This window comes from Cetorhinus maximus, chromosome 16 (genome assembly GCF_964194155.1).
Source record: "Cetorhinus maximus chromosome 16, sCetMax3.hap1.1, whole genome shotgun sequence".
Classification (NCBI taxonomy): domain Eukaryota; kingdom Metazoa; phylum Chordata; class Chondrichthyes; order Lamniformes; family Cetorhinidae; genus Cetorhinus; species Cetorhinus maximus.
The window spans coordinates 66,965,275-66,990,221 of NC_135894.1; the positions used below are offsets into that span (position 1 = coordinate 66,965,275).

General features: G+C 41.7%; 1 protein-coding gene across 1 annotated transcript in view; it reads left to right on the top strand.

Annotated features, from left to right (window-relative positions):
* Positions 1-10,121: 10,121 nt before the first annotated feature.
* stxbp5l (syntaxin binding protein 5L) overlaps positions 10,122-24,947 on the top strand; it is a 578,167-nt gene continuing 563,341 nt past the window's right edge. Inside the window, exon 1 of the mRNA XM_078559960.1 lies at positions 10,122-10,624. Coding sequence (XP_078416086.1) covers positions 10,367-10,624 — 258 coding nt within the window. The 5' untranslated portion in view covers positions 10,122-10,366. The remainder of the gene's footprint in view (positions 10,625-24,947) is intronic.

The following is a 24,947-nucleotide window of genomic DNA, read 5'->3' on the forward strand; positions in this document are numbered from 1 at the left end:
ACAATCAGATCAACCTTGAAGGGCCGAGTAGCCTACTCCTGCTCCTAGTTCGTATGTTTTTCGTGTGTTAGATTTAATGAGAATCAACCATGTCCTACTAGTTTTTGAATTTAGCATTGCTAGAACCACCACTCAGCTTAAATGAATTAAAATTGTTTGCTTTCTCAAAAATATAGTTAACTTTGCTGTTAATTCTATGAGGAATTATCTTATTCTTGTATTATTTCAATTTTCCTGATGTTTAAGCTTGAAATACAATAGTTCCCAAAAGTAAATTACAGTAAAATGTTATCCACTATTAGGATATTTACAATTATTGATAATTTCTTGCATGTTTGTAATTATAATTGAAACTTTTGTTACAGACAGAGGAAGGCAGGCAAACTGCATTGATTTCCTTTTACCACTTGTCCATAAGCAGAAGGTGTTTTGAATCAGTTCTTAAAAATAGGCAGGGGTGCGTTTTCCAAATCCCTCATTTTTTGTGATCCAATTTACTAATAATCCACACCAAACTCGAGTTTAGGATGAATTCAGAAGATTAGTTTATTTTCCACACTGGAAACCCGGGGGAAGGAATGTTCGAAACGTCCCAGTCCAAACACAGACACGCACGCACGCGCACGCGCACACAGTAAAGTGGGGTTAGAGAAAAGGAGTTTTACAGTACAAGAAGCACTGAAATGAATATTAGTTCATGTGATTTCCAGGGTCCAAAGTTACAATAAGGAATTATTTTGCGTAGGTGTGCAAGTTCAGCTGGCTGAAGACTGGAGTTGTAGTATTCACTTTTCAGTTGGTGCTGATGAAAGATGAAGTAGGTACGCAGCAGCTGGGTGAGTTCTGTGATGGATTCAATGTATATGCTGTTGTTCTGCCGGGAAGGGCCTGCTTCTTGGTGGCTCACCAGTTGGATGTTAAAACAACAGACTGACTATTTCTCAGTTCTCAAAAGCATGAAAAGATTTCAAAATGGTCATGAGCCATGTGACCTTCCTTCTCACTATGGCTTCAAAAGGGATGTTTATCCAGCATCTGGAATTGGCTTTGATTTCAGGTCTGATAATGTCCCTGACATTAGTTGTTAAAAGAGATGCCATATATGTTGAGAGTCTGGTGTTTAGGATGCCATTGTCTCAGCAGACCCACTGATTCCACTGGCAAGGTGATCTTACCAGATGCAAATTGCAACCCTTTTGAAATGGGCCTGGTCAGTCCGGGTGTGATATGAGTCTGTTAGGCATAACAAGTTCTGATGTGCAAGTCTCCTGACCTTTGGTAATTACAATGGGCCTGTACAATGAGGTGTGAGATTCCAGAAACTGAGCAAAGAATTCTTTTGCTCTTGTAACTTCTGGAGGTAGCACCCAGACAAAGGGCCAATCCTGTGGTCATGTAACTTGTAGCAGCCATCTTTTTTGGTTCAGCATAAAGTCCATTTTTAAAAATAGCAATAAGGATAAAGTTTTGAACAAACAGTGTTGGAGTTCTTCTCATGTTGTTGGAACCCAACACTTATCTGAATTTAAAACTTTCTTACTGTAGTATAATGGTTGGCAACAATAACAGTTATTATGCAATCTGTGACATAGCATCTGGCTAAATATTTTGGCTGTGTATAGGAATTATGCTTGGTATTCAATTGTATTAATTTTGTTAACATTTAAAGTGATTATGTTCAATTGTAGTCAGTGTTTTAATCATGTTAACATGCCATTTTGTAACTAGTGAGACCACTAAGGGATCTCGGTGGGATTGCTTTTATGTGTTTTAAACTGTTCATGTCTGTATGACAAACTCAGGGACACAGCACTGGTTTGGGCTACAATCGCTAAAGTACGGTTGCAAACCTCGTTAACTCCTGGGCTTGAACTTTGCGCTGTTCGGGCGCGCGTGATCGGCGGGCCTGGAAGCGTTGTGGGTCTGCTTCCCTCTGTGAACGTCAGAATGACCCGATTTCTCGCTGGCTGGCCAATTATAAAACGAGGCCAGGCAGCTCCCTGAAGGCTGCCAGGAGCTGGGGAGGAGCCTAACAGAGTTGTTGATGAGAGAGAGTGGAAAATTTGGCATGTGTTGGCCTCAGCACCCAGTGAGCATGGCAGGCAGGATGCCAATGCTGGTGGACACTCTGCCCCATGATTCTCAGACGACTGCCTCCAGTGGAGACAGTGACTGCCCAACATGAAATTCTCAGGATGGCAAGAGGAGGCCACTCCACCAGACAAAGGCGGCCTGGACTGAGGTGGCCGCCCAGGTGAGAGGGCATGATGTGGTGCACTGCACATGGATCCAGTGCAGGATATGGTTCATTGATCTTCTGTGCTCCGCAAAGTTGAGTGCCAACTTGTCATGGAACTGCATATAGATGTCTTGGAGGGTGGCTGTAAGTTGCGGCGCTCAGGGGTGTGAGATGCATAGTGCCAAGTTGCACATATCCCTGAGCCTGCCAAGGGTGTGAGATGTTGCCTCTCACCTTGTGTGTATAGAAGGGCAAGGAGTACCAATCTGACAGACATCTCAAGCTGGCTCTCTGGAGGGGGTGCAGTGGGTTGGAATGGTGTTGCAGGTAGAGGATGGATTACTGAATGCACTTGTTTACATTTAGGAGAAGGGAAGCCATAATGCACTGGAGTGCACAGGAATGGCTGGTGGGATGACCAACATCCTGATCCTGTCCAGACTTGAGATGGACGCCCTGGACATGGAATGCGAGCAAGGAGCAAGGCCACAGGTCTTGGAGAGGCAGGGGTCTCGGAGGATGGTAAGAGTGCAGTGGACAGATGAGAGACTGGGGGAGTGTGCAAGAAAGGTAGGGTTGTGGTATCTCCAATGAAAAGTTCAAATCCAAAGTACCCATTGCTTGGCCACTCACAGTGCCTCAGTGAGGCAAGTGTCCGTTTGGGCAAGCAAATGTCATGCTTGCACAGACACTTAGTGATGATGTTCTAAACTGCCATATTCTGTTTCTCCCTCAGAAGCGCCATCCTCACAATGTGCAGTGGACCTTTAGGATGCCCGTTGACACCTGAGGAGGAACCGCCGAGCAATACACTCTCATCACACCTGATCTCTGCACCAAGCACCAGTGCAGATACAGGCACATCAGTGGGCTATAGTGCCTCACCTCCATTTGGAGAGTACTTCGGTGAGGGCACATAACATTTGCACAAGGAGCTGGCGGAGGCAGAGAGTGCCCAGGGTGCCAGCAGTCAGAGGGCTGCTGGTGACCACAAGTATGAGGCAGATGGCGAGCCTCTGGAGTTGTCCATCAGGTGCCAGATGCTGGATGTCCTGCAGGATGTGTGGGAAGATCTAGTGGAGATTCCTGAGAGGGATGGGAACCTGAGCAGGGAGACAGAGTGGGGGGAAACAAGGATAGAAACGAACGACAGAAAAGTAAGAAGCAAAAGTGGAAGGAAGAAAGAACAAGGGTGAAAAACAAATGGAGTCAAAGTGCAAAATAAAGCTAAGATGACTAACAAGATTAAAAAGACAAACCAAAAGGCATTGTATCCTAGGACAGAATTTTACATTCGGCGTGCAGGCACGCGCCTGACATACCGGAATGTAAAATGATGCGCGATGAAGTAGGGTGGGCACCCTGACATCATCGCGAAGTTGCGTGATATTTCATTCAGGGGGTGCGCGCCAGAGCTGGCTACGCACCTGCCAATAATTGAATGGCCTATTTAGGCCATTAACCAGGTAACTAAACTGCATTTCACGCTGCCTGTCCAACCTTACAGTTGGCGGGCAGGCGAAAAGGCGAGCGGGATGAGGTTTCCTGATGCTATTACAAATTAAATAAAAAGTTTCATTTGAACTTAAAAACACATCCCATCTCATGTTACACTCTGTTTGGGGGCCTATAGACAACCCCCACCAACATTTTCTGCCCCTTGGTGTTTCTTATCTCCAACCAAACAGATTCCACATCATGTTTTTCCGAGCCAGTATCCTTCCTCACTATTGCATTGATTTCCTCCTTTACTAACAGTGCTACCCCCCCTCCTTTCCCTATTTGTCTGTCCTTCCTAAATATTGAATACCCTTGGATGTTCAGTTCCCATCCTTGGTCACCCTGCAGCCATGTCTCCGTAATTGCAACTATATCATAACTGTTTATATCTATTTGCACTGTTAGTTCATCTACCTTATTGTGAATGCTCCGTGCATTAAGGCCAGGATTTTCCATTCGTCGGGCAGGCTTGATGGGAGCGGGTGGGGCAGTCGCGGAGGGTACAACTGTAATCATGGGTGACTTTAATCTACTTATAGATTGGACAAAGCAAACTAGCAATAATACTGTGGGGAGGATTTCCTGGAGTGTGTACGTGATGGTTTTTTAGACCAATACATTGAGGAACTAGAGAGCAGGCTTTCCTAGACTGGGTATACTGCAATGAGAAAGGATTAATTAACAATCTTGTTGTGCTGGGTCCCTTGGGGAAGAGCAACCATAAAATGATAGAATTGTCCATTAAGATGGAAAGTGAAGAAGTTGAATCCGAAACCTGGGTCCTGAATCAAAATAAAGGGAACTATGAGGGTATGAGGTGTGAGTTGGCAATGATGGATTGGGGGACCTTACTAGAAGGGTTGACGGTGGATAGGCAATGGCTAATATTTAAGGAATGTATGCATAAATTACAACAATTATTCATTCCTGTCTGTCGCAAAAATAAAACAGGAAAGGTGGCTCAACCATGGATTACAAAATAAACTAGGGATAGTATTAGATCTAAAGAGGAGACATGTAAAATTGCCAGAAAAAGCAGCAAGCCTGAGGATTGGGAACAGTTTGGAATTCAGCAAAAGTGGACAAAAAGATTGATCAAGAAGGGGAAAATGGAGTATGAGAGTAAACTTGCAAGGAACAAGAAAACTTGACTGTGGAAATGTGGATTTACACAAGGATCTGGGTGTCCTTGTACACCAGTAAACAGGCAGGTGCAGCAAGCAATTAGGAAGGCAAATAGTATGTTGGCCTTCATTGCAAGAGGATTTGAGTTCAGAAGTATGGATGCCCTACTGCAGTTATACATGGCCTTGGTGAGACCACATCTGGAGTATTGCGTGCAGTTTTGGTCTCCCTCCCTAAGAAAGGATGTACTTGCAATAGACGGAGTGCAGCGAAGGTTCACTAGGCTGATACCAGGGATGGCAGGACTGTTGTATGAGGAAAGATTGGTTCGGCTGGGCCTGTATTCACTAGAGTTTAGAAGACTGAGAGGGGATCTGATTGAAACGTATAAAATTCTAACAGGGCTAGACAGACTAGATGCAGGGAGGATGTTTCTCCTGGTTGGGGAGCCTAGAACCAGGGGCCACAGTCTCAGGATACGGGGCAGGCCATTTAGGACAGAGATGAGGAAAAATGTCTTTACTCAGAGGGTGGTCAACCTGTGGAATTCTCTACCACAGAAGGCAGTGGAGGCTGGGTCACTGAGTATATTCAAGGAAGAAATTGATAATTTTTTGGATATTAGGGGCATCAGGGGTTTGGAGAGAAAGCTGGAATATGGCATTGATAGAGAGGATCAGCCATGATCATACTGAATGGCAGAGCAGGCTTGAAGGGCCGAATGGCCCACTCCTGCTCCTAGTTTCTATGTTTCTATGTCTGTGCACCATAGTAGCTGTCATGGAGGAGTCTATACGGAGCTTGAACACTGCATTGACTCTGAGTACCGAGCGCACAGCCTCCTGCGTTGAGTAAGTTGCGACTGTCATGGAGAGGTAGCCCCAGGAACAGAATCAGGGGTTCCTGGGGTCACGCTCTTTTCTGCAAGCCCACACACTTGCTGTGACCTCAGGAGAGATGGATGAGGCACCTAACCTCTCTGCTAGGTGCCCGTCCATCAATGGTGAGCAGGGAGGTCCATACATACCTCACACTGGCAGACGAGCTGCCTGTCATCTCTGTGGGCTTCTCTGGGGCCAGCTCCTCTGCCCCTCTATCAGTGACCGTGGCATCTCCTGAGGCTGCGATGACTGGAGTGCCCAGCCATGTCCCTCGTTGCACCCTCCCAGGCAGAGCCTGCTCAGGTCCCGCTAGCAGAAATCGCCAAGGTTATCAGGGCCGACACGGCACGATAGCAGAGCCAGCAACCTGCCTCCAATGCTGTTGCCAGTGAGGAAGGGGCGCCAAGACTTTGCACTCGCAAGTGAGCGCAGGATGGGGTTTTATAATGGATGACTTGTGTTCATTTCATCAGTGCTATGTATTATTTTTGTGTGACTTTGGCAACTATATAATGTTTTCTTCCTTGTTTGCAACTCTGGTAAAGATATAAAGCAAGATTCTGTTTCAATGCCTTGAGTGTCCCTCATGTTTTTCTATAGATACAGGCCTCTTCGGTGCCTTATGATAGACAGCAGGGGCAGTACCTTTATTACAGAGTGTGAGGTGACATTGGAGTCATGGCGTTGCCTCCTCAGATATGTGCGTGATGGAGGTGGCTCCCTTGCATTGGAAGCCAAGCCTTGGCGGCCTAGCTGAAGGAGCCTTGAATCAAGGCCTCCCTGGTGTCCCTGCCTCCCTGAAGGTTCATCAAATCTGCCTCGTCTTTAAACTGTGCCTGCCCGGGCTCCTCATCAGGTACATCTGTAGAGTCTTCCCCGAGGCATGTGGAGCTGCTTCGGTATCCTCAGCCTTTTTGTGAAGTGAATCCCTTCTTCTCAGTGCCAGATTGTGCAGAGCACGACGATGTGACATGCACTCTGAAGGATAGTGCAGGGAACCCCTAGAACGGTCCAGGCAGTTGAACCTCATCTTTAGTAGCCCTATTGTTCTCTCAACCACTGCTCTTGTTGAGGCATGACTCTGATTGTATCTCTCTTCCACCTCTGTCCTAGGGTCCCAGAGTGGCATCACCTTTTCAACAGATATCTTTGTCACCCAGCTGCCAAGCTGGAGCCATGAACAGCCTTAGCACCTGGGAGTGTCCCAGGATGTATGCATCATGGGAGCTGCCAGGGTAACTTGCACAGACTTGCAGAATTTGGGTCTTGTGGCTGCCAACTATTTGCACTTTCATAGAGTGGTAATCTTTCATAGTCACAAAGGCACCCGGCTGACCCACTGGCACCTTGATGGCCACATGAGTGCAGTCTACGGCACTCTGGTTGCGGGGGGAACCCAGCAATAGCTGCGAAGCCTCTGGCTCACTCAGCCTGGTTGGCTTGGTCCGTACGGTAATGAATGAATGTGAGGACCTGTCTGAAGAGAGCATCAGTTATGAGCTTGACGCAGCTATGCACAGCTGAATGGGACACTCCACACAGATCCCCCACTGATGCCTAGAAAGATCCAGATGCACAAAAATTGAGGGCTACTGTGACCTTCAGAGCCACTGGCATTGTGTGCCCACACATACAGTTGGAGTCAATCTCCGGGTATAATGTCACAGTGTCCCTAGAGAAACGAAGCCTCCTGCAATACTGAACCTCGAACATGTTGAGGTAGCTGGGTCGCTGCCTGAACACTCTGGCAGCAGGATATCATCTGTGGTCCCATCTGCCTTGCTGTCCCTGTTGGCCCTGCACCTCCTATGCCTGTGCCTCTCCTCCCACAGGTCTCTCCCTGTGATGCTGCCTGCAGACACCTGGCCTCCTGTCTCTCCTATCCCTCTCTTCCTCCTCAGGGGACGTGCTCCCAGTCAAATACACAAGCCCCACCTGCTGAGATGCAGATGGCATTGCCTCACACACTGAAAGCTGCACTGGGCAGAAATGCTCCAACAGAATTGACAAAACAAAAGAGTCCTCAGAACAAGGCTAACAAAGCAAATACTTCAGAAGAAACCAGAGGAAAAGGTCTGAAATCTCAACAATAAAGCACCAGCAAACTCTCACCTGAAATCCTAAGATCTGACACAGCCAATGCTCCTGTCCCCTTTTACCCCGCCCTTGTACGAGAAAAGTGAAAAAGCGGGATGGCTGCCTGCCTGTGTTGCCTGTGCACCAACTGAAAAATCGCACAGGCAACTTAAGATTCCAGTCAATTGCCCTTTTAATTGCCTTAAGTGACTGAATAGTTGTTGGCGAGCGCGTTGCTGACTCCCGTGCCCGCCCACCTATTATAACATCGCATGAGTGTGCGATGATGTCGGGATGTATGCCCAATGTCACCACGCGCGATTTAATATTCTTCCAGGTTGGCCGCATGCTAACACGTAAAACTGTGGCCCTGATCTTAACTGTATTAGCGTGAAGCTATGTGGACTTTGCTTGAAGAGTAACTTTTGGATACCCAGGACTGATGACACAGGAGAACAAGTTAAATTAGTTAATGGGCTGTATAAGGAAAGCGTATGTGGTCAGTATGCAAATATCAATCACTTGGACAGAGCTAAGTCAATTGGACTAATCACGAACTATTAGGCCCCTTCAGAACCAATCATCAGGTAGAATTGGATCGTGCACAAGGGAATCCTCATGCCCAAAACAGGATAAAAGAGCACAGCCAAGAACCGGTCTTACAACAGAGAAGGGGAACACCACAGCAGACAGCTTCACGACCACATAAAGATGTCATAACAAGACAAAGAAGCAATGAGGTCCAAGCTGAGTAGCATGTTCAGTGTCCTAGATTAACATGGGAAATAAAACCTGCAGTGACTTGTAAACTACTACCTGGTTTGTTAAGTTTTGTCCCTATATATACTTAATAAATTCTCCCAAATTGCCATGAATTGATCTGCCCCACTGTCAACTTTCTTTGTCAAGTCCAAGAATCCTTACAGTTGTAAATTTGTAATTAGCTCAACAAAGTATTCATTTAATGATAATTTGTAACTAACACTGGCAATAATTAATAAAAGCAAATGGAAAATGGGTATGTTTTATTCATACATGTATATAATGTATCACTTAAAGGACAGTAATTTATCAAACATCTCTGAAGTAGAAAAGTGGAATAATTCTGTTTGGTTTGTTATAAACTAGCAGAATATTATTTTTGTGACAAAAATATCTATTATAAAAAATGCACTTGCCACAATCTATTTTTCTGCAGTACTTGTCAACGTTATTTCAATTAAGTATTCAAATAATGTGTACCAAGTAGATACCTCATATGGTCATGAAGAAATACAATAAATTTACAGTAGGTAAAAAACCTATTGTCCAAAACCAAGTACAGTTAGCCTCCTATGCGATCAATAAAGCGGAAAGATCTCCTAAAAGTAGAAACTCAAATTACAATGGTCCCAATTTGGCTGTGATTCTAGATACTGATTTTTGAAATTTCCGCAGCAAGAAACTCTTCCTTTTGTACACTACATGAACAAAAGCCACAAGGTTATAACATTAAAATAAAGTAACAGGTTGCTGCAAGATCGTGCAGGGATTTGTTCAATTGAAGAATTACAAATGCTTTAAAAAGGTTAGCAGTTTTAACGGGACTGTGAGATATCTTCCATGTTTTACTGGTTTTATGAATGCTGGACAAACCTTCTATGATGCTTCCCTAGCCTGGTGGTTTTAGTGCAAGGGATGGGGCGTTTCACCTCCGAGAAATGTATTGCAAACCTATGCCAAAAGGCATTTATACTGAGCCTAAACTATAAAGCCGATAATGTAATTATAGTTCTGATTGACAGATGAACCACAATAGAGACTGCAACCCCAGTCAGTACACATTGCAATGGTCCCGCAGTACACACTGATTCCTTGTCCAAATTCCTCTGAAACATACTGAGAGGGAACACTTAAATCACTGAAAGGGTAACCTTACACATTACATCTTAAGCGAGCTACTTGTTTATTATAAAGGAGCCAGTCTTTGATATGAAACTGCGACTTGTTTCTCCGCAGATTGATTTTTCTCTTCTCTGATTGCCTCATGACTCGGGTAGCTCCATAATTTCCTGAATGCCGGGGCAGTGCGGGGAGGTTGGAAGCAAGGTGCCTGTCAGTCAAAATGGATTTTCGGGAGCTTTGATCCAATCGGATCAAGGCGGGGCGGAATTGACTACAACCCCCAGAATTCCGCGAGCCTCGGCTCCGATGATAGGTCAATATGGGTGGAGATGGTCCAATGAGATGTGGAGTCCCAGCCGGGACTTCCGGTTAGTGAGGCTCCTTACCGTTAGCGCAATTTCTCCCTCAGTGTGAGCATCCTGAGCGCGAGCGAGAGATGGCACCTGTGTGAGAGGAATCGCGTCCGATAGCTCACACATACACAAATATATGTATACATAATGTTTGAAAATATTGTTTTATAATTAAATATGTATATTTATTAGAGACATTATTTTCCGATAATTTTTATTTTATTTTCCTTGTGAGGATATTTATTTTTGCGGAAAAAAACAGGGCGCCGGCACGGTTAAAAATTACGATTTTTGAAAATTGATTCGTTATGAAGAAGTTTAATTTCCGAAAGGTGTTGGACGGTTTGACAGCAGCGTCCTCGCCGGCTCACTCTGGCAGTGGCGGCGGCGGCGGCGGGCTCGGATCTGGGACAGGTGGCGGCGGCAGCGGTGGCGCTGGAAGCGGAGGCAGTGGCGCTGGCAGCGGCGGCGGCGGCGGTGGCAGTGCCATGGGAGGAGGGAGGGGAGGAGCTGGAGACTCGGAGATACCGGAGACACTCACATCGGAACACTTCCAGATCTGTAAGGTAAGCGAAATAAACATGTCCAAAACAAAAATAGATTTCAATTGAAGGGAGAGCGAAATAAACACATTTGGCTTCTTGTTGATAAACATGATAATGAGGTGCAAGACCTCAGCATAACTGCTAACTGTGTCTGATTTGTCGAGTAATTAAATTAAAAACTTTTACATAAACGGCTCTGTCGTGAATTTTCCATCAGCCAGTTCATATCGTGAGGTTATAGTGAAGGATTTAAACACGGATGTTGGGACTATGGTAACCCTGACACGCTGATTTGTGGAAGATTTAATGAGTTTTCTCATACACATATAACAATTTTAAATGCAGACACGATTAGAGGCGAAAAGCATTGTACAGATGCACCTGGTGAGTTTAATCATACCTCCCATCGCACTTTAGTAAGGAAAATAAAAACATACCGTATTATGTTTTTTTAACTAAAATAGTGAGTGTAATCTATTGTATCCGAATTAACACAAATCGTAATGAGGGGCTATGCAAGTCTCAGTTTAACGCAGAGTTCTGCAAACTAAAAGAAATGGTTGTAAATCAATCGACGCCTGTATTAGAGCCTGTTGGAAATAAAGACTTCAATAGATTTCACATAGCAGATAAAAAGTACAGTTAAGAACCTGCATGGTAACTTAATATATTGGAACTCAGTCAGTGTATCCTGCAAAATAATAAATGCAGGAGGAGTGTGTCAAGGAGGTGCCAAGACATCTCACCTCAGAATATGAAGTCTGTAAGGAAACATAGACAACGTATATAGACAACGTATGCTATATCAGAATGCTGTAAATGACATGCAAAACCGGTTGTAATTAAAAAAAAATGCGCATCCCTGAGCTTGTCAAAATCAGCGTAACATAAAAAGCAATTACTTTTTGAATATATCAGCTTCAGGTTAAGATGTCAAACATAAATTGAAATTAACACAAAACTCAGAGAAGCCAAGGGGAAAATGACATTCAGGGTTTTTCATGATTACAATGTATTTTTCCATGTTGTGAAGAAAGGCGGTTAATAGGAACTGGGGAAATATCACTCATGAACACCAGCTTGTAATTACAGGTTTAACATTCTCCAATATATCATTTGAAACAATGTGCACAATTAATAACTGGGAGATAAGATGCTCTCGGTCAAGAATTTGACATTTAAAGAGTGTTGCTTGCCTCTCAGTGCAATAATAGATGGTTTGATTTAAAAACCAGTGACCTATAGAACTGACTTCAGAACATCTAATGGCAGTCAGCTAAATAAGTTAAATTATTTTGTATATAAAAAAGTAATGTGATGCAATATGCATTAAATAATGCTATCATAAAGTTTTTGAGTGGAAATGCCAGTAGAGAGCATATTTTAATGGAATGTGAGAAATGTTTTGCAATTTTGGGTGCGCTTATATACACTCAGAGGAACAAATGTTTCCATGCAAATAACTAAATATAACCCTGTATAGAGAATGCAAATTTATTATATTTTTTTAGAATTACTTAATTATTATAATAGCAATAGAAATGAACAAAAGTAAGAAAGCTATTTCTTCCCCACAAAATAAATGTAGTCATCCTCAGTTTTTGAATAGTATTGGCATAATATAGAAATGTAATGCTTACAAATCACAATACGTGAGATGTAGTCTAATTAAATCACCTTTGTTATAATTACCTTAAACCAGAAAATATACTCTAAAGATCATGGTGGGATTTGGTACTTAAGCAAAATAAGTTTTCGGAAAGTAGATCGCATTCTACAGCGAATGACACAATAATCGTAAAACAATTATCCTGCTATAGATGTTTGAATACAAAGGAAAAGAGCCAAGGATCTCTGAGTATTGAAAATTAACCGTGGATTCAATAAAATGAGAAACTTTTGGTACAGTACAAGAAATTGTTACTGCAAAAATCAGATATCTGTGACATTTATTATTTTTAAAAACAAAATTACCCTGGGACATCAATAATGTTTTACCAAATGACGATATAAAAATGAGTGCTGCAATATTTAAATATCATATTTAGGTCACTATCAATCTGATTGCTTCAATTGTAACATATAAAATCTGCATGAATTATTTTCTGTAACTTAAAAAGGCTATTTTGTAGAATACCTAGATGTAATGAATACAACAATTTTTATTTCTATAACGCTCCTTAGATGGAGAAAGGCATCTTAAACCACTTAGCTCAATGGACATATAATAGATAATAACCTGTGTCAAGAAAGGGGAAAAAATGAGGAATGGAGTGAGGTTGGGCCAAAGTAAGGCAAAGAATGATGGGGTGACAAAGCACACAATTAAAAAAATTTTAAAATCTGCTAATTAACATTTTATTCCACTGATATCTTTGATGGTTTCACAATCCATTGATGTGGCAGTTCAATGTAATGATGTAAAATTGGTGAATTTGTAGCAACAGTTCTGCCTGTGAGGCATGCTTAGATTAAGTACGGAATGTGAAGGGGCTCATCGATAGACTAAATAGCACTTTAGCAACAGAGAGCTGCTGATGTACTTTCAATCACACGCTTGTGGTACTGATGAAGAACTGTTGTAATCCACTGTCATTGCCAGTACAATACCTATTTGTAATCATTTCTATTCTTTGATTTTAATGAAAAATGATGTTGAAGTCCTCTAAAAATTAACTAGTCCCTAGTGTATGTATTAATGTTAAAAAATGTTAAAATAATAAGTAGAGGATAATATATAATGGAAAGAGAGGTATTGATTTTTATTCAGTTATTCAGAAGTGAGAGATTGCATAACTCTTGGAGCACTGCAGATTTGAGAAACGTATGGTCTGTTTAAAATCAATCCCTTCATATCATATCGAATTCTCAGTTTATGTTATGTTCTTCAGATGTCAAGAAATGCTTCATTCTTTGCTTTTAAGTAATAATTAATTTCTAATGTTCCAAAATCACTTTACTTACTGGGCTATGATGCAGTGCAAACAGTGTTTAGGTTACTATCTATGCAAACCGAGACTGTCACTTTCAATAAGACCACTTGTGAATATTACCAATGTAATATTCATTCAGATAGGAAGTATTTTTATTTTATTTTCTCCAGAGGAGAGAGACACTGCAGATCCTCATGTCAACAATGACAAATAATAGAGGGAATTGACTGACCATTTTTTTTGTGTTGTTGAGTTGATTGAATGACCTATGTTTATCCTTATGTTCCACTAAAAAAACATTTGATCTAGTTATTTTGGATACATGGAATTGCAGTGAGAGATTATGCACTGTATAAACCAAAGATGACCATTTTCCTTATAAAATACGTGGACTTGTGAAAGGGAAAAAAGGATCCATGGACTTCAATCTAGATTCTAAACCACTCAAATCTATAAATAGAAAAGTGGATATTTGCAGTTTCATTGTATTAACCAGTCTTGTAAATACTGCAATACAGAATTGGTATTCTGTAGAGTAAAACATAAATAGACATGACCTCTACTATGGTTTTGCGCATAACTCCCGTGAAATTAAAATATTGATTTAACCTTTGGAGCTGGTAGTTATTTGCTTTTTTTAAACTGTTATGAATGCATTCTTGTTTATCACTGATGTAACATTCCAATGTACTGTTCAGCTCCTAATCTGCTTTGGGGTAAATGATAATCTTAGAATACTCAAAAAAGTGTGGGTAAATTTTAGTCCTGAATATCAGCAGTCTTTGAGCTATAATATTAAAATGTTACTTATTCTGTGACATGATGAGTATGCAATCATCATTTAGATCTTCTTCTGTTGTTTGCACACATGCCCTGCAGATATCATCAATATGCCAGAGTACCTGGAAGAAATATTTTAATATAGAGATTCCAACAGGAGTGAACTTTTACTATTGCCCCCCTGCTTCAGCAGATAATTGAATAAAAGACATATTTGTCATTTAGGGCGCCTGACTGATCCCGATTCCGTAATTCTTTAGTTCAAGCATCCAAATGTAGTTTTATTGCAGATGTCATGGTGATGGCCACATATTGATGAAATTAAAACATGCTTTTGACACTTGTTGCATTACTTTTATCGCCAGATCACACTGTGGTCTGACCCCTACTCCTCTGGCACTTTCTCCTCCTTTGAACATCCCACCTTATTCCACCTGCCTCACCTGCCATTTAAAATCCGTGTTCTCTATTGCCCACCCAAGTACTATTAAAGGTTTCTTACTGAGATATCTTCACTGCTTTCCTCTCTTAGCTTCTGCACTGAGTGACTTCTCATTCTTGGTGATTTCATCTTGCTTTCTTTCCTCTGAGTCATTGCCCTCCTAGCCTCCCTTAATCTCTCTTTCCATATAAACTCCTTACCTATGCTTGTGGCTACCCCCTTGATATTGCCAGCTCACGTGGTCTTGCTACTCCTATTGTGTCAATCACAGATAAGGCCATCTCTGATCACTTCCTCATGTCACTTTCCACTTCCATCCTCCTTTTCCCTCCCAACTTTACTCCCTGTTGCCCCGGCCCTTGGAAAAGCATTCATCCAGTTCACTTACAACTGCACTTCAAAATCCCAACTGCCTAGCCTTTCGCCCTCGATTTGCAACATCGCTGAAGCTACCAATTTGCTCAACCGCAACCTCACCTTCACTTTTGGTGCCCTTGCCCCCATTAAACAATTTATCTTACCCTGGTACAACTTTCATCTCTTTTTCCAATTTCAAAGGATACAGACTTGAACAGGTATGCCAGACAAATACTTTAGCTATTAACTGCTATATCTGGCTGGGCCCCATAAAGCACTGAACTCCAGGATCATCTGGAATGCAAAGTTAACTTCAGGTTTCTATTCTCTAATATAAACCCCCTCCCCTGTGTCCTACCCCCTCACCTCCAACAAAAAGTGCAACGAGCTCTAGGGCTTTTTAACCACTAAGATCGAGGCCATCTGATAAGCTGCCTCTGCCAATGCCGTCCCTTCCCCCAGCCCACAAGGCCAAACTTCCTGTAAGGCTTCCTGCTGCCTTATCCCTGAAGTTGCATTACTGTAGTTTCACTCTTATCTCCCCTCATGCCTCACAAGTCTGTGCCCACCTTTCCTGCAACTGTATACTTGAATCTCTCCAGTCATGTTCCTGCCTTTGTCATAGTACTGAAATGGTTCTTATGCAAGTCACAAAATACATCCGGTGTGACTGTGACAATGATAAGCTATCCTTCTTAACCTGTCTATGGCCATTGACATGGTTGCCTCTCCAGTCACCCAGCTGGTGGGACTGCACTCACTTGGTTCCATTCTTAACTATCCCATTGTAGTCATAGAATAACCTGCAATGGCTTCTCTTCCTGCTCCCATACTTTTACCCCTAATGTTCTCCAAGGATCTATCTTTGGTTCCCTCCTATTTCTTAGCCACATGCCATGCCTTGGTGATAGCATCCGAAAACGCATTGTCACTTTCTGCCTGTGCACTGAAGGCATCCAGCTCTACCTCACCCACACTTCTCTTAACCCTTTCACTGTCTGTAAATTGGCACACTGCTTGTCTGACATCCAGTACTTCATGAGCAGAAATTTCCTCCAGCTAAATATTTGCAAGCTGGCCACAAACCCTAGCCACTGACTCCATCCCTATCTGTGACAACCATCTGAGGCAAAACTAGACTGTTTGCAACCTCTGTCATGTTTGACCCTGAGATGAAGTATCGGCCACATATCCACACCGTCACTAAGACCGCATATTTCCACCTGCAAAACATCGCCCGACTCCAGCCCTCCATGGCTCATTACTGCTGAAACCATCATCCATGCCTCTGCTACCTCTAGACTTGACTATTTCATTAGATGCCTGGCAAGTTTCTACGCTTGTTAACATGATGTCTTCCAAAACTGTTGCTCATGTCCTGATTTGCACCAAGACCCTGTCACCCATCACTCCTGTGCTCGCTGACCAACATTGGCTCCTGGCTAAGCAATGCTTCAAATTTTAAAAATTTGCATTTCTGTTTTCAAAATCCTGCATGACTACACCCCACTCTATTCCTGTAAGTTCCTTCTCCCTACAACCTTCTTGAAATACTTGCACTGCTACAATTCTGGCCTCGTGTGTGATCCTGGTTTTCATCGCTCCTCCATTGGTGGAAGTGCTTTCAGCTGCCAGGGTCCTAAGGTCTGGAATTCCCTTCCTAAACCTCTCTGCCACTCAATTTCTTGTTGCTCCTTTAAGGTGCTCCTTAAAACCTACCCCTTGACCAAGCTTTTGGATATCTTCCCTAATGTCTCTATATGGCTCGCTGTCAAAATTTGAACACTCCTGTGAAGTGCTTTGGGACATTTTACTAAGTTAAAGATGCTATATAATTACAAGTTGTTATTGCTTTAATAGAGATTTGTTGGTACCCCTTAGCATATGGTGTCAAATTCCTGTGATGCTATTGAAATAATTCTCCCTTTTTGCACGTTAGTGAATATTATTGATTAATTTGTAAAATCAATAGTTGCCTCAAAAATAATATTGTTAGGAAGAAATAAAAATTATCCTTTTAGTTTGTGAAATAAAATGTACAGTTTTGGGCTGTGGGTTATTACAGAGTTAAGCAATGCTACAAAGGGTGGTTGATTAGAGGATTTGCTTAGTTTTTTTGATTATAGCTACGTCAAGCAGGAGGGCAGTGAGTCGAGTGAGTGGCTTCTTCTAACAAGGGGAGGGAAATTGGAGAGGCCATAAGTCAGGCTGATCTTTGTGCCCTGAAAGCTGATTGCATGTGTCATACATGACTTGGGAGCTTGACCAAATATCCAACCTGTTGACTGCAGGCATTAGACACGACAGACAATTAAAAGAGTAAAAATCCAGGGTGAGGCATATTGAGTAAAATAATTGTAGTAAGGATGTATTTTATACTGCGGTATATTTGTTTTACAAAGTTATGAAACTGCTTTTCCCTCCCCTTCATCATATATTTACCATCTGTGTATCCAAAATTACTGAGGCTAATTAAAAGTGTACAAAATTAGATAAGTATACAATATTTTCCAAGCATTACAACAGTGACTGCACTTCAAAAGTAGTTTGTTGGCTGTGAAATGCTTTGCGATGTCCTGAGGTCAGAAAAGACAAGATGTAAGGATTTAGATGTAAGGGTTTTTTCCTTTCTTCAGAGCAAATTGATGATTGAACAAATATATTTGGATTTCCAAAAGGCGTTCGATAAGGTACCGCATGTAAGGCTACTTAATAAGATAAGAGTCCATGGTGTTGGGGGTAGTGTATTAGCAAGGATAGAGGATTGGCTAACTGATAGAAGACAGAGTTGGGATAAGGGGGGCATTTTCAGAATGGCAACTAAATATAACTAGTGGAGTGCCACAGGGATCAGTGCTGGGGCCTCAATTATTTACAATATATATTGATGACTTAGATGAGGAAAGTGAATGTACTATTGCCAAATTTGCAGAAGTTACAAAAATAGGTGGGAAGGCAAGTGGTGAGGATGACACAAGGAGTCTACAGAGGGATATAGACAGGTTAAGTGAGTGGTCAAAAAAGTGGCAGGTGGAGTATAATGTGGGAAAATGTGAGGTTATGTACTTTGGCAGGAAGAATATAGGAGCTGAATATTTTTTAAATGGAGAAAGACTGCAGAAGGCTGCAGCACAGAGGGATTTGGGAATCCTTGTGCATGAATCCCAAAAAGCAAACATACAAGTTCAGCAGGTAATAGGGAAGGCAAATGGAATGTTGGCCTTTATTTCAAAAGGAATGGAGTATAAAAATAGAGAAGCCATGCTAAAACTGTGCAAGGCGCTAGTTAGACCACACCTAGAATACTGTGAACGGTTTTGGTCCCCTTATCTAAGGAAAGATATACTGGCGTTGGAGGCAGTCCAGAGAACGTTCACTAGGTTGATCCTGGGGATGGAGGGATTTTCTTATGAGGAGAGGTTGAATAGGTTGGGCCTGTACTCATTGGAGTTTAGAAGAATGAGAGGCGAGTTTATTGAAACATTTAAGATTCTTAGGGGGCTTGACAGGGTAGATGCTGGGAGATTGTTTCTCCTTGTAGGGAGAGTCTAGGACCAGAGGGCATACTCTCAGAGTAAGGGGTCATCCATTTAAAACAGAGATGAGGAGGAATTTCTTCTCTCGGAGGGAAGTTAATCTGTGGAGTTCTTTACCGCAGAGGGCTGTAGAAGCTGGGTTGTTAAGTACATTCAAGGCTGAGATAGACAGATTTTTTAATCAAGGGTTGTGGGGAAAAGGCAGGAAAATGGAGTTGAGGTTTATCAAATCAGCCATGATCTCATTGAATGGTGGAGCAGACTCGATGGGCTGAAAGGCCTACTTCTGCTCTTATGTCTTATGGTCCTATGGCCTTACATCATGTGAACCCAATTTGATTTTAATTATTCTGTGATTGAGTTACTGATATTCATCTAAAACATATATGTTTTCAAAATTAATTGCAAATTAAGAGCTGCAAGTTATGTAGTTCTTTTATTAATTTTATTATTTTCTCAAAGATAATAAGTAATAAAGAAAATAAAATTCTCATTTAACTTGACTTGGGTATGAACAAATCATTTCAATTCAATTATATTCAATTTAATATTTAACCTATTAAAATATTGCTTATAAATTGCAGAAGATGTCAAAAATAGAAATAAGTCTTGGCATGCTGTGCTTCAGATTGGGTTTGATAGGTTAAATTGAAAATAGAATTACAACTTTGGTTAAGCAGTTCTGGGGTACTGATGAAAGGTCACAGACTTGAAATGTTCACTCTGTTTCTCTCTTTCCGGATCCTGCCAGACCTGCTGAGCGTTTTTGGCATTTTCTGTTTCTATTTTAGATTAAGCAGGTTTGATTAACAAATGATCTGTGATTCCTGCATTTTTTAAAAAACATGATTTTCTGGAACTGAACCCCTTTGTAGGAAATAAAATCAAAATTAATCATTCAAGTCCAATATGAACACTAACTAAAAGTGTTTAAGCAGGAAATGCGCATTTTTGCTATCAGTTTCATATTGCCGTTCATTTCAATGAACAAATTATAACTTTAAAAAAAGTTGGCTTGGAACAATGAATTTGGATTTTAGCTCATTTGATTTTTGATTATACAATGCTTTAATTTTAAATGCTATTTGGTAATTCTTGAGCAAATTACAAAATCTTAGAAAAAAGCTTGTTGGTTTTAAATTTAGAAAAGAATTTGGTGACAGCTATCCAAGTAATGTATGAAAGAGTTCAAAAAGGTAGTGAACTTATCCATTTTTATCTTTAAGTGGAAGAACTTTGATGTGTTCTATTAGGTTTGCAACAGTTATAACTTGGGTATATTTCTGTAGCATCTTTAACATAGCAGACTGAGCAGGAACAAAATTATGAAGGTAGTCAATGGTACAGCACAAGAGGTCGATTTTAAGAAGGTTTTTGAAGGTCGTCAGAGATGTAGCAGAGTAGATGGGTTTAGGGAGACAATTCCAAAATGTGTTTGTGGAACGGCTGAAGGCTCTACTACCAAATGAAAGGGAGTGTGGGTTGGAAGCACGTAGTAGCCTGGAGTTGGAACTGTGAAGGGTGTGACGGAGATGTAAGACTGGAGGGGGTTGCAGAGATATGCAAGAGTGAAGTATTGCCAAATTTGTAGGTGAAACCAGGAATTTTGAAGTTCATATGCTAAGGGACAGCAGGCCAATGGAGATGGGCAAGAACAGTGCTGGTAAGTAAGTGGGACTTCAGGCAGCATTGAATGCAAGAGGTGCAGTCAGGATCAGTTGGAATTTATAAAGAGTTTAACTTGGAAAGCTGGTGAAAAAGCATAAATGAGGTTTCAGTGGCATTGGGATGAAGTCAGTTTTTAGATAGGTGATATTTCAGAGGTGGAAGTAGATGGTCTTGGTGATTGATTTAAAGCTCAAACAGGTCAATGAGATTGTGCTTTGTCTGGTTGAGCTTAAGCAGGTATCCAGGAGGGTAAATGGTTTGGGGGCTTGAAATGCAGTATTTTTAGCTGGGACTGTTTAAAAATAGCTTTGGCCCTGTTAATGTTGAAATTCAAAAAGTCATGGCTCTTTCCTGACTTGATGCCAAATAGACAGTTAGAAAGTACAGTGCTAGCTGTGTAATTGAGGGTTGTGACGGGGAGGTGAAGTTGGCTGTCTTTTGGCTTACATATGAAAGCTGATCTCATATTTACATGTTATGATACAATAGCAAAATATAACTGAGGAATGTGTGTAGGCCAAGGATGGAACCATGACTTGTTGCAGAGGTGACCATGCGGGCAAGGGAGAAGAAGCTATCGCATAAGATGCGCTAGCTGCATTAGTACAAGTATGAGAACAGTGCCATGGAAATCCACAGAGGTGGGCATGGAGGAAGAAGGTGTGATTGTGTCAAAAGGTGAAAAAGAGTAAGAAGGGGTAGTGTACTGTAGTCATAATCACACAAAATCTCACTGTTAGCACATCTAGGTCCTAACAATTCTTTCAGTAGAAAAATATCTCCTCATTGCTCTGTTTGTTCTTTTGGTGGGACTGTTTAAAAATAGCTTTGGTTCTGCTAATGTTGAAATGGCTCTTTCCTGACTTGATGCCAAATAGACAGTTAGAAAATACAGTGCTAGCTGTGTAATTGAGGGTTGTGACGGGGAGGTGAAGTTGGCTGTCTTTTGGCTTACATATGAAAGTTGATCTCATATTTACATGTTATGATACAATAGCAAAATATAACTGAGGAATGTATGTAGGCCAAGGATGGAACCATGTCTTGTTGCAGAGGTGACCATGCGGGCAAGGGAGAAGAAGCTATCGCATAAGATGTGCTAGCTGTATTAGTACAAGTATGAGAACAGTGCCATGGAAATCCACAGAGGTGGGCAAGGAGGAAGAAGGTGTGATTGGTTGTGTCAAAAGGTGAAAAAGAGTAAGAAGTACTGTAGTCATAATCACACAAAATCTCACTGTTAGCACATCTAGGTCCTAACAATTCTTTCAGTGGAAAAAGATCTCCTCATTGCTCTGTTTGTTCTTTTGGTGATCATAAATTTACATAGCCTACTTATTCATCAACTAGTGGAAATAGTTTTCCCCATTTATCTTACCAAAAGCTTTCATGATTTAGGACTCCTCCATTAGATCATTTCATAACCTTATGTTCTAAAGAAAGAGCCCCAGTTTCTCTCATCTCTCCTCATATCTAAACCTCAACCCTTTTTCTGTACCTCTTCATGTCTTGACATTCTTGTTGAAGGGCTCAAAACCGCCATGGGCTCTAACTGCAACCTAACCAATAATTTATATGGGTTTAGCATTTGTATTTTATGATCCAGTTTATAAAACTTAGAGTCCTAGATTCTATTTTTGTTTCATAGCAGTTTCCGACTTTGGTAAGGATGGAAAGCTCAGTGGCTTAGTCTGGGGTTAAGAAAGCAGGTAATGGGTCACATGAAGGGAATAAGTCTGATGAGGGTTGGATTGCAGATCGGCGTGAAGTTATAACATGTTGTGAAGTTGGAGCTAGGATAAGGGGTGATCTGGAGTGGTTAGGAAGGATAGAGTGGCTAGAAATTGAGGCATCTAAACTTTGGAGAGACATTCAAGAATCACAACTAGATGATTATTAGATGTGAGAATGGATAGGGCAGGAGAGAGAGGTTGAAGAAGGCAGTTAATAGTGAAGAAGAGAAATATGGAATTTCACTTGGATTCTAAGATAATCTTGGAATAGTAAGATGACTTGGGTGTAGAGAGGGAAAGTTGATATTGTTGTAGTTGAGCTGGATCTGGTGATGAATAACTTAGGATAGTCATGCGCTGTGCTTTTAAATCTATGATCCAATTTGGGGGCAAGGTAGTTTTGTTGGAGGAGTGTTGGGGTGGCAAACTATGAAGGACCTGATGATGATGCGAATACCACAGGGGAAGCAAGGGAATTGTTAAGTGCATTTATGGAGAGAGCATCATCATGATAGATGTTGCGAGGGTACTTGGAGTAGTTATATTCCAACAGCAGAGAGTTATGCCAATAGAATTGAAGATGACTAAAAGTGTTTTGATAATAAGGACATGGTGATGGAGACCTTGGAAGTGACAATTAAGGTTAAGATTAAAATAATAACAATCACTGTCAGTTTGTAAAGTATAAACCTCATAAATCTCATGCTAATTTGGATTGACAGTATGTTTGACGGATGGAAACCACTGAGGAACCATTTACAAGAGTCTACAGCAATTACGTGCAACAGAATTAGCTTGTGTCATTAACTTGCGATAAATACAAACATACGAAAATGACAAGAGGAAAAGCAAGCTAGTCCATTAAACTTAACCATTGCAATTTAAGCACATCATGAGTCCTATCAATGTGAATATCAACCCAGTGAACCTAAACCTTAATTGTTAACTTTTGGAATTCTGAACTTAAGACTGATGAAGCATCTTAATTTTTTGCTTTTCCTTAACATTTGTAATAATAGTGTGTGCAACACCGCAGAAGTTATACACTTTGAGGACATTCAGATGGTATAACTATCAAGGTATGATACCTTGGTGGAATGGGAGGGACTGTTGGTGCGTTTGGGAGAATTGATTCAAGGGAAACTTTGCTTGAGGAGTTGCTGCCACAAATTTCTGGCAGCTAACTGGATTGTGGCCCCTGCTTTTTATTGGCATCTTCATCTTCCTCCTCATCTTCCTGCTCCCACACTTCTTCCTCTCCAGGTGTCAGTAAGGATTAGCCCCTCTGCACTGCAGCGTTATATAGGATGCATCAGACGATGATGAATTTGGACATTCTGCATGTTCTGTATGTGATACAAAATGCTGCCAGATCTGTCCAGGGAGTGGAGCCTCTGCTTCAGGTTTGTTCTATGAGAGGTGGATGCATGGGCCTGATTGTAGCACTCCTCAGTGTAAGTTTTGTGTTCCTAATGGAAGCCATGAGCCAAAAGACTAGAGGATACCCGTAGTCCTCGAGCAGCGATCCTCTACCCTAATGGTCTGGGTGGAAGAGAGGTGCGGTTGAGGACTAGCACAGGATAAAGGCATTATGAAACCAGAGAAAGATCCTCACAATGTGATGCCTGTCACCACAGGATGAGGCAGGGATTCAGGGAGTGAAATCCCTTCCTGTTCGCATATATCCCTGGGTCTTCACATGAAGCATGCAAGGCTTTGTACATGCATTCTATCATGCCCCTTGCAAATACAGAAACTCTTCTATCCTAGCAAAGTTCTTTCCTTGCTTTGCTGCCTTCATGGTGAATGAGGTGTATTGGTTCCTCAGAGTACAGTGCTTCCATCACATTCTTGATTCAGTAGTCAACTGAAAACTGGATGATTGCTTATATCATCTGTTGCATGCTGGAATGACCCTTCAGCATATAAAATTAAAGGCCATCATTACCTTAATAGCTACAGGTTCCTCACACTAGGGTTTTCAACCATTAGGGTTATTCTAGAGTATCCAGGGATTAAAGGTTAATCTCTTGCCCAATATTGCAAGCAAACCAGAAAATAAGATCATGGGGCATTAAATATAGCTTTGATCATTGGGCACATTTGTTTATTAGTTATATAAATATTGGGGCATGGAGAAATAAGGCTGTTTTATTAATAGCCAAGAGTCATTTGACCAGGTAATGAAGTGTTTGTTTGCTTTCCAGTTAGCCGTGAGAAGATGCTGCATTGTGGATGCGATGGGCAACCAAAGCTGCAAATGTGGGGAGGGGGCTGTTGGAGGTGGGAAGTCATGTGATAAAACCTCCTGGAATACATCCAACCAGAATTGGCAACCCTGCCTCTCACATTGCTCATCAATCTGCTTCAGATACAAAATCTAGAAACATAGAAACTAGGAGTGGGAGTAGGCCATTCGGCCCTTCAAACCTGCTCTGCCATTCAATATGATCATGGCTGATCCTCTATCTCAATGCCATATTCCCGCTTTCTCTCCATACCCCTTGATGCCTCTAATATCCAAAAATTTATCAATTTCTTTCTTGAATATACTCAGTGACCCGGCCTCCACAGACTTCTGAGGTAGAGAATTCCACAGGTTGACCACCCTCTGAGTGAAGACATTTTTCCTCATCTCAGTCCTAAATGGCCTGCTCCGTATCCTGAGACCGTGGCCCCTGGCTCTAGACTCCCCAACCAGGAGAAACATCCTCCCGGCATCCAGTCTGTCTAGCCTTGTTAGAATTTTATACGTTTCAATCAGATCCCCTCTCATTTTTCTAAACTCTAATTTCCAAACGCACGCAAGGTCTAGGGCCTCCGGTATCCTTCCTGATCTGTCTACTCTACCAGCATCTTCTGGTCCATGCATGTCTCCTTGCTGGTGCTGTTGCT